The sequence below is a fragment of the Abrus precatorius genome, unplaced genomic scaffold, assembly GCF_003935025.1.
Source record: "Abrus precatorius isolate BTA unplaced genomic scaffold, Abrus_2018 Scaffold2, whole genome shotgun sequence".
Lineage (NCBI taxonomy): Eukaryota > Viridiplantae > Streptophyta > Magnoliopsida > Fabales > Fabaceae > Abrus > Abrus precatorius.
The window spans coordinates 36270070-36289600 of NW_020874362.1; the positions used below are offsets into that span (position 1 = coordinate 36270070).

At 33.1% G+C, this 19531-nt stretch overlaps 4 protein-coding genes across 5 annotated transcripts; 2 read left to right on the plus strand and 2 right to left on the minus strand.

The window, feature by feature from the left end:
* Nucleotides 1–1500: 1500 nt before the first annotated feature.
* LOC113859604 (NAC domain-containing protein 104-like) lies at nt 1501–2362 on the plus strand. The gene is made up of 3 exons (XM_027492333.1): nt 1501–1663; nt 1825–2096; nt 2225–2362. The coding sequence occupies exons 1-3, from the start codon at nt 1501–1503 to the stop codon at nt 2360–2362; spliced, it is 573 nt and encodes a 190-aa protein (XP_027348134.1).
* A 4580-nt stretch (nt 2363–6942) lies between these two features.
* LOC113858705 (mitochondrial arginine transporter BAC2) lies at nt 6943–10549 on the minus strand. Of its 2 annotated transcripts, XM_027491440.1 has the most exons (7): nt 10457–10549; nt 10255–10379; nt 10103–10178; nt 9822–9917; nt 8956–9472; nt 8289–8424; nt 6943–7477 (listed from the first exon to the last, which is right to left on the minus strand). In XM_027491440.1, exons 2-7 carry the CDS (start codon nt 10369–10371, stop codon nt 7277–7279), a joined length of 1143 nt encoding a protein of 380 aa, XP_027347241.1. In that variant the 5' UTR covers nt 10372–10379; nt 10457–10549; the 3' UTR covers nt 6943–7276. The 2 variants fall into 2 exon arrangements, with proteins under 2 accessions (XP_027347241.1, XP_027347242.1); XM_027491441.1 differs by lacking the exon at nt 10457–10549 and having other exon boundaries at nt 7034–7477; nt 10103–10167; nt 10255–10363.
* Nucleotides 10550–13412: 2863 nt separating this feature from the next.
* Nucleotides 13413–14095, plus strand: LOC113858313 (60S ribosomal protein L44). The gene is made up of 2 exons (XM_027490886.1): nt 13413–13536; nt 13609–14095. The coding sequence occupies exons 1-2, from the start codon at nt 13534–13536 to the stop codon at nt 13921–13923; spliced, it is 318 nt and encodes a 105-aa protein (XP_027346687.1). The 5' UTR covers nt 13413–13533; the 3' UTR covers nt 13924–14095.
* A 54-nt stretch (nt 14096–14149) lies between these two features.
* LOC113858312 (putative clathrin assembly protein At1g03050) lies at nt 14150–16698 on the minus strand. Its single transcript, XM_027490885.1, has 2 exons — nt 16002–16698; nt 14150–15532 (listed from the first exon to the last, which is right to left on the minus strand). The coding sequence occupies exons 1-2, from the start codon at nt 16696–16698 to the stop codon at nt 14424–14426; spliced, it is 1806 nt and encodes a 601-aa protein (XP_027346686.1). The 3' UTR covers nt 14150–14423.
* Between the last annotated feature and the right edge of the window lie 2833 nt (nt 16699–19531).

Below are 19531 nucleotides of genomic sequence, written 5' to 3' on the forward strand. Positions count from 1 at the left end.
ACAGGATGATAGTGCTTCCACATCCACATATAGTCATATACATGCTTGTGATCTTGAAGGGGGGGGGGGATCATAGAATATACCTAAAATTGGTGCAAGAGTAAGTTTTGAACATAGAACCAAACCTTGGGAATTAAAATTAATTAACATGATATAACACCAAGATTTAGAAACTGTAACTTGAAGTATTTGTTGTTGATGCCTATTAGTTTGGTTGTGATCTCTTGGAAGTTGGTACCAACTTAAAAGGAGATAATGACATGAAAGAAATATCACTGTAAAACCTTGGACTGCAAATAGTAACTCTCTCACATTTATATCTCCCGATATGGTTATAATTGAACTAGATGGTACTATAGAATTTCAGATTAGCCATCAGAAACAGAATAATGTTGTCTACTTTAATGGAAGAATTATAATTGCTGACCTTCTCAATCAGAAGAAAATATATAATAATAGAGCTACAAAATGTAATTTATGGTTGGAAAAGTTATAAGCAAAGTAGTTCGTTCCTAGTAGAGTTTTATATGTTTGTTTCTTTCTTATGCAAGATTTAATAATTGATTAATTATATAAATAATGTGGGGGCTTATTTGGCCCCGCCAATGACCCAAGCAAATCAGTTAAACTCCTGGCCCCTTAAAAATAGTTGATTCACTTGATTGCTTTGTTTCATGTGGAATGTATGTGCAGTTCCCACTGTGCTACTCCTACTAATCCATTGATTACAAAGCAAGGCAAAAGCATATGGGTAGAAAGCAAACAAAAAGACCTTGTATTTAAATCTATAAATCCTATGATAATTGCTAATAATTATGAAGCATATATAGGTACACTCCAACTCCCCAAGAGGTCGGTCACCCCAATTCAATCGGTCCAACACCAAAACCATGTTCCTCTGCCACGTGGACAACACACGTAGATGATATCAGCATGAAGTATGATGATAACCCAAAAGAGAGAATAAATGTCTTTCACATTTTTACTATACACATCATATTACCTTAATACAAAGTGATCAAATTTAAACATAATATCCCATATTTTGTATCTAAAAACAGTAACAACATAATAATGCATATAAGTGTATCATGTACTTAACAACGTTCAAAAAATAAAAACTATCACATGTTTTTCTCCAAAAAGAGAAAAATCAAAGAAACTGTAAAAGAATCAGCCGCATCTTTCTCTCCAACACAATTTTGGAGATCCCGTTTTGGCGAAGTGGTACTACATCACGTTCCGTTACCCGCCGCCTTGGTTGCTTGCTTGATGTTGAGTGCTATGAATGATATAAAAAATTTGATGAAATAGTGAAATGTATGAGTATTGTATCGTATTTGTATGTGATTAACACCAACTTCAGTTTCACGTCATTCTCTTACAAGTCTATTTAGTCCTTCTCTCCCTCCTTTCTTTGCACTACAATTCTATAAATACCACACCATACCTTCATTCTTTCACCCCACTTTTCTTGCTCTATCTGTTCTTGCTCTTATAATGGGAGATAACAATGTCAATCTTCCACCCGGGTTTCGCTTCTATCCCACAGATGAAGAGCTTGTTGTTCATTTTCTTCAAAGAAAAGCATCACTTTTACCTTGCCATCCAGATGTCATTCCTGATCTTGATCTCTACCCATATGACCCTTGGGAACTTCATGGTATGTTATATTTATATATGTGATCCTTTGTTGATTTATGTCTCAATACATACAGAAAATTTCATTCCAATTTGAGTGGTTAGATTGCATGATAAACGGGTAGAAAGTAAATTGAAGTTGGTGTGTCTTAATTAATTATGGGTGGTTGTGCATTGATGCAGGTAGAGCTTTGGCTGAGGGAAAGCAATGGTACTACTATAGCAGAAGGACACAAAATAGGATCACTAGCAATGGTTATTGGATGCCAATGGGAATGGAAGAGGCAGTGGTTACAAGCTCAAGCAACAAAAGAGTTGGCATGAAGAAATATTATGTGTTTCATATGGGAGTAGCACCGGATGGTAACAGAACCAATTGGATAATGCAAGAATATTGTCTATTAGATTCTGGTTCCTCTAGCAGATCATCCAAAAGAAAAGCGCAACCAAAAACAGTTAGTACATATATAGTGCACACATAGTACATCAAAATTTTACCCAAAAATTAAATTTTGAAGTGGAAAGCTAGCTATCTTTGATGATTGATTTTATTTCATTTTTTGTCCCTTGTTGTTTGATTCAGGACCATAGTAAATGGGTGATATGTCGAGTTTATGAGCGGGATAACGATAATGATGATGATGATGGAACAGAGCTCTCTTGTTTGGATGAAGTTTTCTTGTCATTGGATGATCTTGAGGAAATTAGCTTGCCAAATTAGATGATGCAAGTGATGTTAATTAGTTAGCTGCTTATATATCCAAATGGGATATTTAAGCTAATTGTTGTTATCATTATTGTTATTTACCGGTTTTAGTTAAATCCTTAGCAGTTTAGCTGCCATTGTAATCAGCGAAGTTGCTATAGCTAGATTTCTATATAGAAGCTCTTCAAGTGGGGCACTAGGTGAAATTCATGGCCAAACAATATGCAATATGACGTTATGCTTTCAAAGATCCCATTCACTAGCACAGGTCACTCTTGGAAATTCTATGCTCTTAGTCCTTATGCCAACACGTGGATAATATTAATCACATATCTAGTATCCATTCTCAGCCATTAATATAGGAGTCTTTAATCTTGCAAATCCAAGATAAGATATGCAAAGGTCAATTTAATCTTCACTTTAATATATATGTTGCATGAAAGTTTGGTGCACTCAAAAGTTATTTTCATACAACAAAGAAAAAAGTAAGTGAATTTTCTTTTTGGGTAGAGTCAAGAGTGGGTTTGTAGGAGCAAGGATTATGAAATTGAAAGCCATGGGCCTTTCCTAAGTTGGGAGTTGGAATTCTCACGTGCAAGGATAGTGTTGAGAGAATGAGATTTATATTCATAAAATTTGAGGAGAGGAAGAAGATTGTGGAGCCCATTGAGCACTGTAAGGGATGCTTGTAACTGAACATTGGGCAATAGTCCTATTAGGCTTTATAGCTTTTGCCTACTTTGATGGTATTTGTTAGCTAGTTGTCTTGTGTCACAATACCAAGGGACAATTTATTTTCTTTTGTTTGTTTGTTTTTATTGCATATGGGTTCCTGCTGAGGGAAGCATCAAGTCATGTGTGATGCAAGCATTCGCATGCTTTAAAGCACCAACACGAGCACTATATTATATCCTTATATTGTCATCACAAAAGAGTGTGATACACCAGTCCATGATGCTTACCTCATTCATGAGGTTCTTTCTCTTCTCATATATATCCACTAGAACAGACAAGATAATGACTAGGAGCTTTGTAAGTTTTGTGACAAAAAACTTCGCGTACAATGATGGTTTAAAAATGAATCACAAATTGATGTGCCCAACAAAAAAAATTAATCACGAATTTCACAAGTCCATTATTAGTTGGTTATCTTCCTCATTAGCAACTATCTCAAATACAAGATCCGTTAATTAATGGTATGATGAAGCTTTACGTAATATTTGACATGATTTGACACCACGGTTAATGTTAGTAAAATGTTTGGGCCACGAAGAGAATAATAGAATTATAGCCTTTGATGGAAACAGTTTTTAGTTGACCCAATTTTATTTTATTTGTACTTTTAAAGGTATCTTTCAGCCAATTGCAGAAAATTTATTCTTTTTTAAATGTAAAGATTACAGAAATAAGTTTTACTTCTCCCAATAAATTTTGTTTCTATATAATTGATATGATATTCAGAAAACTCTAACGAGCATATTTAAAGAACTAATCTATTTGCTAACTATGGTGGATTTACTTAAGTGTCTAGACTAAAAGCAAATAATTGATGAATTGATATGGTATTTCCGAAAATATTAACGCAGTTCAAATTTGAAATGTACTGTGCACTTCTACATATATTTGTCAAATTTGGATATGGAAGCTTTATTTATAACCTCTTAGAAATTATCTAAATATCTCATGTATATCTAAGATATTTCTAACAGCTAGAATAGTCATATATAAATCTAATATTCGGAATCAATACAAGTTTTTTTCCATGTAAATACGCATATAATTTCAAATAGGAGAGTTACCGAACATATTAAATGAAAATGTTTTGTTTATGTAAGAATGTAAAAATAAATTTTAATTATTAAATTTTATTATGAACGATTAAAATTAAAATACATGAGTCACGTGAATTTTTTAAAAAGTTACATGAATTTTTAGAATTACCATTTAACTTAAAAAACTTTTAATCTTAATCACCTATGTATTGTTATATAATTCTGATTTATTATTTTCATTCTTGTAGGCATTATCACAATAAGCATTTCCACTCTAATGATGAGATTAAGAAAATTTATCATACTAAATGAAATACATTCCTTTAGATTAAGAAAATTTTGAATAAAAAATAAAAGCAATGAATTTTGTCACATATTTTAGTTAAAGTAGAAGTGACTTAACCTCTAATTCAACACTATCCCAAAAGATTAGTCTCACTTGCCAAGAATACTCTCGGAAAGTATAAAGGCAAGCTTTTAGAATATATACTATGTATAGTAATTCTCTAGCTAGTAATTACTTACATGTTTAGCTAATTTGTGAAACAATTAATGGTATTAATTAACAACATCAGCGTTGAAGTCATCTTATCGCAAAGATCCTTTTGGCAAAGGCATGCTTGATAATTGATATGTAGCAAATACCAAATAAGAAGAAAGTAAACAAGTCACTAAGACTACACTAATGGTGAGGGACCTTGGTACTTTATAGTTTATATGATGTTACAGATTCAAACTTTATTATGACCGTTGTAGTAAAAAAAATTATATGAAAGCAAAAGATAAATATACAATTAAAAGAAGGTAATACAAATAACAAAATGCTTTAACAAAATGAATAACCCTCAATAAATATTTTCATATCAAATTTAAAAATTGTTTTTGATAAGAAAAATTTGTGAAAATGAAATTTCAATATTCTGTCAAAATATGTATAAGCTTTATAGCATTAACTTTGTAATTTGCTTTATACTAATTAATTAAAGTAACGTGATAAGTGACATCTCACACAGCTACTAAGAAAAAGGATGAAACTATTCAACCTGTGTATTAAATCCACTAACAAGAGGAAATCGATTAGCTCTCATCATTTTCATTCAGTCTAATAACTTTTATCCTTCAATCTCTCCTACAACAGAGGCCCAGCATATATAGGAACAATATGAATGTCTTTAGCTATCTTCATCAACAACCCCATTCAGCTAGGAAAAATATCTTTGCATATATCAGACCACATTGCTATACAGAGATTGTCTTCCCTTCACTTTCACAATTAGGATAATAATAGGCATAACTACTACTAAAAAGCTGCAACGATACTTCTTCCAAGTCACATCGTAGAAGTGAATTTTCAATTAAAATGGTAATTTCTTTTTCTAAAAAAAATAGTTTAAAATCACATGGCTCATCTCAAAGTGAATTAAAATCTTAAGATAGAATCCAACATCGAAACTTACTACTTAAATGGAAAAAAAAATGGGAGGTTTGTCCTATCTAAGGATGTTTCCCTTCGATCTTCGTGTCCACGAGTTCATTGCTTGAAGAAACTATTCTACCCTCCCTTCATTGTTTCTTATAATAATACTATTTCATTGCTTAATCAGCTCGTAACCACTGAGCCTCCTAATCATCTCACTCGTGCTTGCTTATTAACATACCACATGTGAGTTGAGTGTGAGAGAGAGGTGTGATTTTCGGTGGCAACTTCAAAGAGACCAAAAGTCATCACTTAAGTTAAAAAGCATAATTATACTTTGTGGCTCTCAATCTCACAGAAACTATATGACCCGTTTGGACTTGGAAAGTTGAAAATGCCAAAATCAAATTGGAAGTCATTATGATTGTCTGTCATGAAAACACTCCCAATGGGCCTTTGTCTTCATCTTGTTCGTAAAGTTTTGGTTGTTTGCAACAAAATTTATGTGTATTGAAAGACACAAAGTGGAGGGCAGGTGTTTGAGAAGTACTCATCTATCCCAACCCTCTTGGCCTTTGGCTTGCTTGTTTTCTAGGAATTATATTTTTGCCCCCTTACATTGGCAAAAAGTGCAACCAGCAAGAATGATTGTGAGGCCAATACCTAGGTAGCTTTTGAGTGAAGTTAATTATACCAACCCATCCATGCAACCATCACAAGTCAACTTTAAAGTTCAAAATAAGTCAACCCCACACAAAGGGATTGCTCAAAAGGGAAAAGGCGTTCGAAGGTGAATTTGCTGAGTGAGAATTGAGTGTCCTAAAGGAAGAGAACTTGGGGCGGAAGGGACAAGGTCCTAACATTTAGAGGCACAAAAAGAGGCTACTGTGATTTTGCACTCGAGAACACTAGGAAATTCATACCCAAATAGTAATGAAAGATTGTTATTTACACTATCTTATTTTATTTTTTTCTCCTATTTACACCACCCTTTTTGTTTTTTGGTCCCTTTCAAAGTTTAATTTTTAAAATTATATTTTATATCTTTCAAAAATAAAATTCTAAAAAAGCGTTTAAAAATCACTTCCAGAATTTTGATTTCTAAAAGTGATTTATATTTTCTAAAAATTAAATTCTGAACGAACAGATAATAAGAAGTGGTGCAAAAAGTAATTCGTTGGAATTACCAAAGTACTCCAACATATTGTATAAAACCAAGTTTTGTTGTACACAAAAATTGCTTTGAGAGGGAAAAAAAGATCCGATGTTTGTGTTAAACTGGGTAGGAAGTGTAACTATGCACAACGTGAGGGACAGTAGAAAATTTAAAGAATAACCACATAATTCATAAAACTAATTACTTTTATATTCAAACTCAGAGAAGGTGCAATAATACATAAACATGCAGAAAATATATGTACAAATCTTATTTAATTACCAGTCATTGGAAGGTACAATCTCTTGTATAAGAAATCCAAATTCACATCGCAAATCCCCACAACAAGGATCTTTTATATGTATAGAACAAATGAAGCCTTCTCTCTGTCTGGATTACTATCCGGCTACTGATTCCCACCAGTATCCAATTCAACAGTAGTAAGCATTAAGTAATATCTTCTTTCAGTTTTCCTTTACTGACTAGTACAAAGCAGAACCCCAAATTATGGGACAGTTCTTCTCAGAAGAAAAAATTGTAAACATTAAATGTTAACCAAAAAGAGGGGTACCACTATGTGGCAATTAAGTCAAACTAGAAGCAAGATGATCTGCAACAAACAAATAACTTCCTACAATCATAAATGATGCCAAACCAGAGCGAGCCATCCGCAAACCAATGCCGCGGAACAAAACATTCCTGTCAGATGGATGGATCCCCGTAATTCTTTCAAACTTGTTTCCTGGTCGTTTCCACTTCATAAGCCTCCTCTCCACTGAGACATACTAGAACCAGACAAAGTGTGAAATGATATCAGATCAGTTCCAATTTAGAACACATGAAATAACAATTTTTATTTTACGTAATTGAGATATTATTCAAAGTTTGGCATGACATTGTAAAGTATTAGCACATAAATTTTAAGTAAAAAAGACCGGTATGATCCACAAGTGAGTTGTGAATATGAAGACACAGTTTTCCTAAGCTTACCGACCATTGAGCCAGCTATGTTTAATGTAGTTAGTTTTGGACATTATTCAAGCTTTTTGGCCCACTATCTTTAGTTTTGAAGTTTGATTTTACTAACCAAATACCAGTACTAAACTTTTGGGCAGTAAGTGTAGAAACATAAAAACTTGATGACTATCAGGACAGATAGACTATGCTATTGTTGCTTGTTGGGACTTTAAGAAAAAGGTTTTGATTTTGGACCTAATATGGGAAAGGATAATTTTTACAGCATCTTCGGCATATGGTTTTCTTCTCCTTGGTTGAAATGCAGATATTAAACTTTGAAGAGATATTATGTATTAATGTTGTGTTTGTTTTGTTTAGTTTAAGGATACTATCTTAGCCTTCTTGTCCATCATGTTCCTTCTATCCAAAAAATTATTATTTTTTGGGTCAGCAAAAATAAGCAATTCTTAGTGCAAAGAATATTTCTATAAATACCCAAATCATGATATAGAAAATAATCTAACAGAACCTTTTCCTGTTTCTGATTAAAATTAAGGTGTGACATGTAAGAGTAATCAAAACAAGACCATAATTCACACAATTCTCAAACATTTTAGCAATAACTAGTAACATTCATACCTTTGGCAGCACAGTACATTGTGATCTACTTCTTGTGGTATCAAAACCATGGGAAGCAGCAGCAGCAACTGAAGCTGAGAATCCAGCCGCAAGACTTACGGACAAAGTAGACAATGGGCCAACTTCTTCATTTAATCTGGGTCAGGATAAGCATACTTATACAAAAAGGAAAAAAATAAAATAATTTAATGCATCAAGAATCCAACAACTCCCAGACCTTGTTGTAGATAAAATCAGAGAAAGGATCCCATGAACACCCAATCAAACAAACAATTGAGCACATGTAATTGCCTAATGGTAACGGGTACTTCTGGTGCATATTACTCATTTAATTGGAAGTGCAAGTGCAGAGGATAAGGTATCCATTTAAAAATATCAAACAGAAAATGAAAGACAAGAAAACACATAAACCTACTCCACAGTTCACTGAATAGGGCCTCAGAATAAGCAATTTCTATTGGATATGAAGGTTATTACAACTCAATTAATGTAGTAGAAAATCTAGACAAAATGTTGAACATCATTAGCTGTAGTGTGACCACTCCCCAATAGCCCAATCAGATTTATTTACAAAGCAATTTTTCATAAAGACAAACATTAATAAACACAATAGAACGATGAATGATACAAAAGAAATGTTCATTTAATTAATGAATAGGGAATGAACCTGGGTGGAGGATTCATCCCAGCAGCCTTCCAATCTAGCATTGCTTGGTGCAAAAATTGCCAAGTTGAAAAAAATATGCCACCAAACACGGAATCTCGAACAATTCCAGACCGGAGACCTCTCCATAACGTGCTCCATCCTTCCAAAGATATAATGTCTGATGGTCTCTTGACATTCCAAACTGCTGGTGGCTTACCAGATCCCATCATTGTCCATGGATTCTCTAGCAAAGCACTAGTCATTTTAGTATTTTTGGTGGTTAGGGTGGAGATGAGACCAACATATTGGTTCAAGGATCTCTTGTCTGGATAACAGCCATTAAGTAATCTTGCAATTAAAGGGGTACGAGCCCCCTTTTCCAAAGTAAAGTTAGAACTTGGAACATATGAAGCAGAGGTAACCTGCATACGAAGCTTGATGAGTTCAAATGGAGAGCTTATGATTGTCTCTATGGCACCAGCTACCACGCCAGCCAAAAGAGCCTCAGAAGCGAACAAATAATTATCTTCCCGACCATCTGCCAAAAATATACTTATAAGCACCCAAATCATTCTCCACCAAAAAAAAAGCACTGTAAAATTTTAATTTGCAAATACCAGTCTCTATGGAAAAGTATTGTTTTAAAAAAAAAAAGTTAATGGCCTTGGGGTAAACAATCAAAGGGCATCTCAGAATTAGACGATGCTACCCAATCTACCGTCTTACCTAAACTTAAATCTTGAATTACCAATGTGAAGAGAAACATGTCATAAGCATTTAAAACAAAGTAGTGCTATTTTCTTTTATGACTATTTATGAAACAGATGAAACAAAAAATAATAATCATCAAGCAAAAGGATGCAAAGAAAAACATAGGAATTAATTACCTTTATAAAAGGCCGTCAGGATTTCATAAACCCCAAATCGTGCTCCGAGACCAAAAGTTCTTCCAAGTGCCAACCAGCCAAAACCATTGAACAAACCTAAAATGCTCAAATATTACAACTCTACTTATCCAGCAAAGAAACACAGACAACTATCATCACCCAACATTCCCATCTCAGCTGTGCATATACACATTAAATCTAGTTCCATTCAACACGTAAAGTATTTATCTTGAGCAACTTATTATTCAGTATGCTACACCCCAACAATAAAAGGGCATTACCTGCATTACCAGACCAAGAGAGTACCCTCATCAAAGCCTGGGCAGCATTCAATTCTTTACCGGCACTGGAACCAACCTTTGGAAAGTTTAAAGCAATTGAGAAGACATTGATTATGATACAAAAAGAGAAGGAGGGGTTGAAAAGGTGGAACCTGAGAGAGGACTTTGATAGTGTCAAGAGGGTAAGTGAAAGCTGTGGCTAAAGCCACTGAGGCAGTACTAGCAACCCCATGAACAACGATTGTCTGGTTAAGAGATAACTCCTCCATCTTAACATCTACGTTAAAATCATAAAATTTATTGGAGAAACGTTACTTGCAAACAAATTATTTAAGTTTAGAAATAGAAACCCACCTGAAGGATGTCTGTTCCTGCGAGTTGCTACCGCCGCCGAACAAAGTACTGTCTTCAGGGGTTGCTGTTGCGGTCTCGATTTGGGTATTACTTGGCAGCACCAGACCCAAGCCTACAGCATCTCTTTTTTTTTTTTTTTTTTTCATTTTTCCATTTAATAAAAACGGTGTCGTTTTAGTGTTGTTGTATCTTTAAAATAACAACAAAATTATTCGGGAAAAATTAATCATAGAGGGTAGTCTTTCAAAGTTACATGTACTGTATAAGTTTTTTGTTTTAACATTTTAATTACTATATTAGAAATTTCAAGATTAAACATATAAAACACTAATTCTTCAAATATTATGCTATCAGATTAACTGTTTAATAATTTAATTTATTTTGAGTTATTCTTTCAATAATCTAAAATAAAAGATGAAACGTTAGTCTTATATCCTAATATTACAGATAAATTTTATCGTTATAATTTACGTTTAATATTTTGTATCTTAATTTTAAATTACAGATGTATAAAATTCTTTGTTTATAATTTTTTTATTTTTTATATTTTCATCTCCATCTATAAATTCATTAGTATTTTAGTTTTAAAAAAAAATTCTTAATTTTTTGTTTGTAACTTTTGGTCTGGACATGCTACACGCTAAGTAAAAGTGTTTGTTGTAACAATTATAGATATATTTACATATGAATTCTTTCCAAAAATAATTTTTTTTTTCAAATTTTAAGATATATTATTTGTAAATCTATTTATAATACAAATAATTTTTTTATCGTCCGTAAAATCTATTTAACAGTGCAGCACAGAATTTGTATTTCTCCGGGTTCGAAAAAAAAAATTGCACCTATTTCTCATTATCAAATTCTCTTATTGCATTGCACTTCCTACATGGAAATTGGAATAGACTCTTAAAGGTACCAAAAAAGAAGAAAATGTTAGATACGTGTTTGGAAGCAAAATGGGCAAGAAGATTCCAAAGAGCATTTAGGCATTGCAAGGTTACCATTCTCTGCTTCGTCCTCACCATTGTTGTCATGAGGTGTTCATGTGGTGGATGAAATGTGATCTAATGTTCACGGACATGGCGTTTGAAGTGTCGTGGGACAGGTATAAAGACGATAATTTGGTGATGAATGGGCGGAGTGAATGACGTGATTTATCGCAAGAGGAATTGGATTGGGTTTTGGGGTGTCTTTGCCAAATGGATGGTGGACTGCACTTATCATCAAAGAGAAAATAACAAAAACCTAATGATTCTCTGCTCTGTTTATTCTTTTCAGACTTTAGATATCTCTATTTTCATGAACTTTATACCAAAAGCATTACCGACACAAGCAAAAATGTTATAAAAAAACTAACTAGAGGTATATATGATTCTGTAAATTTTTAGCTTTCATTATTGTGGATCTCAAATGTTGGAAAATGGAATAAAAGAACATTTATAGAACTAATATCATATGGTTTGAAATCTCTTATTTCACGCGTGCCATGAGTGTTTAACTGGGTCCAAGTTTAGTTCAGTGACGAACCTATTCCGTGTCAATTTTTTTCATCGCCGATAAAGCTAAACAGCAAAAGAGACAATAATTTCCCTCATCAAATGATTCTCTTGCTGTTGCCAAAATCTGATTGAATTCCAATTAACAGTGCAGTGAATTTGATTCCCCAAAACAACGGCAAATATTAAACACAATCTTATGTCCTCACATGAAACTGAAAAGCGGAAAAATAGAACTCGAAGTATGGTGAAAACAGAAAAACATCAAAATGAAAGCAGGAATGGAATGGAATAAGGTGGTGCTCAATCAAAATTGAGGAGGAAAAAAGAGTACCTGCAAGACTGGACAAGTGAATCTCTGTTGTGGGATACCAACTCTCTATGATTTTTCTCAAAAAAGAGATCTAGGATTTAGAAGAAGAATAAATCTGGTTTTCAAAATTTCAATCCGATTTTGATTTTTTGGAATCAATTCAGACTTAGATTTTTATTTTTTTGTACTGATTAAATTTTCTGATTCTTTATAAAATTTGGATTTTTAAATCCGGTTGAGCTTAGTTAAAGAAGATGCTGGGAAAATGTTTACACATGAAAGAGGGCTTTTAATATTTTCACCCAAGTAAATTTTATTGGCTAGAAATTATTTTTTTAATTTAAATTTACTTAAACAAAACAGATTTAGATAATTTTCATATAAACCAAAGAAGATGTAGACACAATAATTTGACCAAACAACTCTTACAAAATTTGTTAAGGCTTAATATTTTTAATTCCTATAAAAATAGCACTATGCTTTGTTGCCAAATTGGAAAAGAAATTGAAATAACTAATTATCCATTTGTTGACAAACAAAGAAAATGCATTAGCAACTTTGTTTTCAGGCCTTTATAAATTACCTTAAATTAAAAGTCAAGTAATTTAGCCAATCAGTTTTGTTTATATACAAAAATTACTTATTAACGTTTAGTCCTTACATTTTTAAAATGTAAAAATTTAATCCTTCTCATTAACTATATTTTGTTAAGTGATAAATTTAATATTAAAAAAATTAGTTCATCGTTATCCTCTCAGTTATTTTTTATATTTCATAATTTTAAAATTAATTTTTACAAAAAAATTTCTAAAACTATTTATATTTGTAAAAAAATTATTCTTCAATTTTTATAAAGATTTTTTTATAAAAATAAATTTTTAATAATTTGTTATAAAATTTAATTTTTAAATAATAAAATATAAAAAATAATTATAATATGATGATAGTGAATATTAGTTATTTAACTTATTGATTAATAAAATATAGTTAAATTAACTATAAAGATTAAATTTTTATATTTTGAAAAAAAAATGAATCTTCATAAATTTTATTTTAAAAATTTATCACAAAATATGTTATTTTTATAGGAAAAAAATAATTAAATTTTTTTAATTAGTTAATTTCTAGAATGGCCAACATAGAGAAAGGAGCATTTTTTGACCTGTAAAAGAAAGGAGGATTTCACTAACCCTAATTCCCAGAGGCACTTAGAACCCTTCGACCGTACTTTCTTCTTTGCTTTCTCTCTCATTAGCTTCCCAGGCGAGATGGTAAGTCCCTCATCCCTCCTATTGAGCAATTCCTGATCCATCGCAATGCAGTTTTAACACCGTGTTTTGCAGGTTAACGTTCCGAAAACAAAGAAGACATACTGCAAGAGCAAAGAGTGCAGAAAGCACACACTCCACAAGGTGACGCAATACAAGAAGGGAAAGGATAGCATTGCGGCTCAGGGTAAACGCCGTTATGACCGCAAACAGTCCGGTTACGGTGGACAAACTAAGCCCGTTTTCCACAAGAAGGCCAAAACCACCAAGAAAATTGTGTTGAGGCTCCAATGCCAGGGTTGCAAACATGTCTCCCAACACCCTATCAAGAGGTGCAAGCACTTCGAAATTGGCGGTGACAAGAAAGGAAAAGGAACCTCTCTTTTCTAATCTCTTCGCCCTTTTAATTTTGCAGAATTACTTTCTATTTCACAATTTTAAATTTGCATTTCCATTTTCTTTCAGAACTGTTATAATATCAATAGCTAGTTTTTTTTTTTTTTTTTCCATTTAATTGTTGCAATTTCATCTTATGTATTACTTTATTGGAACCCTAATCGCGCTAGTGAATCCATCCCGCGCTTCATGGACAATATAGCTATTGGTTTTCAAACAATTGGTGTAATTTTTTCTAAATTGAATTGTGATTTGTCGGTTTATTGTCGCGCTGAAACAATTATCTTTGCCCTTGAATTTGGGAAATGAAATGCATTGTGTCGATTGTGAACGCATAAGAATTGAAACCAAACCATAATGCGGTAGATTTTTTTCGTCCTTTGTAAATGTTTTCTTGCTGTTACATTACAGTTTTGTGAGTGATCAACTGGAAGGAGTTAAGAAACGAGCATTTCTACTGGGGTCAGTCCAAACTAGTGAAAGTTATTTTCTATTTAATGATAATATTGCCCATAGTATTGTGGATACTGTCCCATGTAAGTATTATTAGATTGTAGTTTCGTGAGTGCAACTTGTCCTTGCATGCCACCCCTTGCATATTGCTGCCACATTACATGTTCCTCCATTAATAACCTCTGTTTCATCTCCATCTCTGACATTTGCACGTAAGATGGAGGTGCTATGGCCAATGAAGCGGCAAAAGGATCTGCACTTGCTGAACTTGAGCCACTCCCTGATGTTGGTGGTGCTGGCAATGCTAGCATTGCTGGCCTTCCAGCTGACCCTAGTGCTACACTGCTGGCACTTCCACTTGTTCCATAACTTAGTCCTTGTGTAGCTGCATTTGTTGCTGCTTGTTTATACATGCCATCCAACAACAATGTGTCAAAGCCACCACCTAATGAACGCTTTTGGTTTGACCAGTTGCTAGCAGATTGGACCAGTGCTGTTTCCCAATCTGCTGCATCATCATCGAAAGCGTGCCATGGAAGAGCTTGGGTGGCACTTGTAGCTGGTGCAGCGCCATCAAACAATGCCAAGGCTAGTTTGTCCCCGTGTTCTTGACTTGTCTCCATATCGTCTCCTAAATTCAATAGATCACCCTCTGTTTGCACCAATTTTTCTTCCTTTGGTTCTTCTTCCTTTGTTTCTTCGACTACTTCTACCGGTTCTTCATGGAATTCTTCTGGTGGTGGTAGTGCCTTGATTGCATTTGGATCCTCCTCTGGTTCAGCTTCTTCTTCCTCTTCGTTATTTTCCTCTTGGGTCTCAAGTTTCTTGTTTTGTGCTGAGAGGGACTTATCTTTGATGTACTGATCTAAGATCTCAAGCTTTTTCGTTGTGACCCTCTCTATCTCCGGGTACTCGGAAGAGCGTGCTATTCCAATAGTCTTGGACCAGCTGTACAACATGTCTAACTCATCATACTGCTTTCCAACACGACAAAAAATCTCGTACACCTTTATGCATTCTGGTATCTCGAATTCAGTGAAACGATCAATTAAACTACGTAGTATTTCTGTCATGTCATAATATATTTCGAAACTCTCCTTCACAATAGGGTAGAGGGCAACTATCACAATTCGATGTGTCTTTGCTCGCCCTGTTAAATTGAAACAGTCGTGAGATTACCATTTATGCTTGCGGATGTAATTATGTGAGGCACATTCTGTGTTTGCATTAACGGCAAGAGTGCATCGTTACTCATCTTAATCAAAGTTACAAATGGATGCATTGCTAAAAGAGCATTTAGGAGTAACTATAGGAAGAATGTGCATTGATGTACACTTACCAGGATATTTTGTAATGAAAAATAATGAGCTGTTTAATCAAGAACAAAGCTATTCAATTTCAAATTTAGAGTGCAAATATCATTACTATATACCTTCTATTGCGAAATTCCTTAGAATCAAACTAATGAAAATTAAAAATTTTTAAGCCCAACATGAAGAATGTGCATCTTTTATCATGGCATTTTTTAAGATGCATCCTGTTTCTAACTAATAGCAAAGAAAATAATGAAGAATTTTAGGCAATATGGAACACTTTCATTTGTTTTAATAATTACAAACCTGTGGGACGGCAAGCCAAAAAGCGCTCAAGCAGCAATTGCAAATGTTGCATTTTGGAAAATAGTTGCTCGGTCGTCATTTCACTAATTGGTATGGATTTCACAGCGATTTCTCTATCCTTATCTCTTTCTCTTTCTCTTTCTCTATCTTTATCTCTATATCTATCTCTTTCTATAGGTTCATCCTCATCCTCATCATAAGCAAACCTGCTACGCTTTCCACGCTTACTTTGCATCCTGTACTCCAGCCTTTCATCTAGGTATAATGCATAAGTGCGCACAAATGCAGACAAGTCCCATGAGTTAGATTTCGACTTGTCTCGGAAATCAGACATGTTGAGGAGGCGAGTCCCACGCCGAGTTGCGAAGAAAATTTCTTGCTCATAAGCAGGATCACCTTCTGACAACAATCTTTGAATCAAAACAAGTGTTTTCAAAGCCACTGTCCAACTGCTAGTCTTGCTGAGACGCCTTGAGAGGGTGTTTACACATGCACTGATGAATGCCCGAGAGTAACATGTTAAGCTCAGAATCTCCCTAATGTGCCTCTCTTCAGCTGGGTACTCATCATGCCTCGTTGCCTTCACAATGGCCACGTCAAGGTCAGCAAGTGAGGCGCTGCTTCCCACCTTTGCTAGGCCTATACTTGTTTGATCCTTCACTGCTCCAATGGCTCTTCTGAATGTGCTTTGAGACATTATTTATTTTTAAGGTATAGGACTTGCTTCAATTCGGTCTACCCGGGCTATGAAATGTTTTTCCTTTTTTGTTGAATTTGGTTGAATATGACCTTAATAATTATGTCGAAAATTGTTCTTCCTGAAAATTTGTCGAGTCACTTGTTAGAATTTGCACATAGGATACTTTAAGTTATTTGGAGCATGAAAACTTTTCCTCACTGCATAAATTTGCGGCATTATATATATACAACATAAAACAGAAAAGTATATATGCGTTACATGCATGAAGATACTTGCCTGAATAGCGCCGGAGGGCCAATAATTATGAGAAAATTGATAATAGTGGCATAAATCTCAACTGCTTATGGGTATATTTGCATGAAAAGAGAATTAGAAACCCAAGTAGAAAAAGATTTCCGTGATGTTTAGAGGGAAAAGAAAGAGGAAGGATAGATAGTCGTTTCTCTGTGTTCTCTCTTCCCACTTCCTTTCCCTCTGTTCTTCCCTGGGTCAAGCATTATGACCAGGCTCAAATTGGCCAACCATAGCCCGTTTTTGTAGCATGAAAATGTGGGAGCCAAATGAGATGTCATAGCTGTGGTCCACTTTTGTTATCAAACCTTGTTGGTCTATTTTTTATTTTTATTTTTTTGCAATTTCATTATTTAGTTATTGTGCATTGTCCCTTCTTGTTGCTAACAAATAAATAAATAAATGAGATGCCATGACATGAATTCACTAACCTTGAATGCTTAGCTTGCATTTTCTCATGATCCTCTGACTTTTTCAAGAGTATCCTAACCAATTTAAGCTGATTAATTTTCCACCTTATATTTTTTTTTTTCTTCCCACAATCCAATTATATATCATATTAAGTTAATTGTAGAATTGATGATCCCTGTGATCATTGAGCAGATAATGTAACATCTGATATTGATGTCTTTCACAGAATTTTTGTGTGGATAAATTCAAAGTTTCTTGAATGACATAAAATTAGGTTCTTTTAAAGTCCGTCAAGTATCAACTTTCTCGTGAAGCTTTACTATAATTTTAATTTGATATTTTTTTATATTAAATTAAAATTTGAGAATGAGCATATATTCTTTTAAGAATGACTAATGTTATTTTTATTCTTTTAATTTTGAATTTAATTTAAATATATTGACAGTTTAATTTTATTTTTTACACAACCACTCAATTATAAATTGTTATATCGATGAGAATAATTACTTTTATAATAATTGATATAAAGAACATATTTAAAGTGTACTTTAATTAATATACTAAAATAAACTCTTTAAATTTTAAGAATAAAAAAAAACTTTATTTCTTTTATTTATTATTATTTTGTATTTTCCTTCCTCATATACTAAATTAATCATTAATGCACCACAATTTAACATAATTCATTATAATTGTATTGTTTCATTCAACTTTTAGTTTAACAAATTTAAATTTTAAGCTTAAAAAATATGTTAAAAAAAGTAGTTTGTTGAAATATCATACTATACACATATGAGAACATATATGGAATGATGCACGAGACATTAAAATTAAGACATGCACATTAGAGATAAGAGTCGGAGAATAGTTTACCATATTAGATCAGACCATATCTATGTTGAGTAATTATTTTTTTTATGGAAAATTACACAATTGTCATTTTTTCAAGTCCAAAAAGTTTATTTTAACATCAGTAAAGAGGTGAAAATTTATTATTTATCATTGCTATGCACTCTATTTTAAATTAGTTTAGGGTGATGTTTCTAATTTTAAATTAGTTTCATAATTTCCACCATATATAGCAAAACCACATTTTGTTTAAAAAAGAACAAATTAGTTACTTTTCTAAATTAGTTTCTTAATTTCTGCCATGCCTAAACATTTGGTTGTGAAAAAAACAAAATAATAACTTTTAATAGTATATGGTTTGTTGGCTATTTTAGACATGAAATGAAACATTCCATCAAGTCATGGGTATAAAAATGGTCATGGGATGAAAATGTTAAAATCCAAGTTAATTTCAGTCCCTACCACCATTTAACAAAAGCAATCTGAGGATGACTACATCAGTGAGAAGGCTTCTTCCATTTGCCTACGTTGTGGTCATAATTTTATTCATGGGTAAATTAAATTTCATACCCTTAATATTTGATTAAAAATATGTATATATGTACAAAGAAAAAGAAAGAATGAGTTTATACTATGAATTGTACCACTAATATACAACGTATAATTAATATGTGAAGTTAATTGAAATTGAATCAGGATACGAGAAAGAGATGGTTGAGGGTGCTGTCATGGACAGTGCAACTTTGATGGGTGAGTCAAGTGCAATGAAGTGCTGCTTTGACAACCATATAGGGAAGTGCGTTCCGGGTACACCAGACGACGACAATTGTGATGTCGTTTGTAGAAAGCACTGCTCCAAAGGAGGACATTGCAAAGTTCTTAGCAGGAAACCACCAAATCATTTTTGTCATTGTCTCTGTTAATTTTCTTTTACGTCTTTTTAACATTCGTATCTTCCTCAAGACGTAATAAGAAATTTATATACAGTAAATTTACGTTAAAAATAATAAAATTTAACGTATTAATATTATTAAATATAATAATTTTTAATAAAATTTACTATTTCAGTGTTTCTTGATTTCTCTTGAATATATTAAAAGCAATGTTTCTTTTATTGTCTTTCATCAACGACAACTAGGTGCTGCATGGTTTGTAAGATCTGGCCAGAATGTTTTTTTCTTATTCAAATCGTAGAATTTCATTTTCAGCAATCCTACGTTATTTTATTTGTGTTTTTAATGAACTAATCAAAGGCTCACCCAAGATTCTTGGCTTTAAT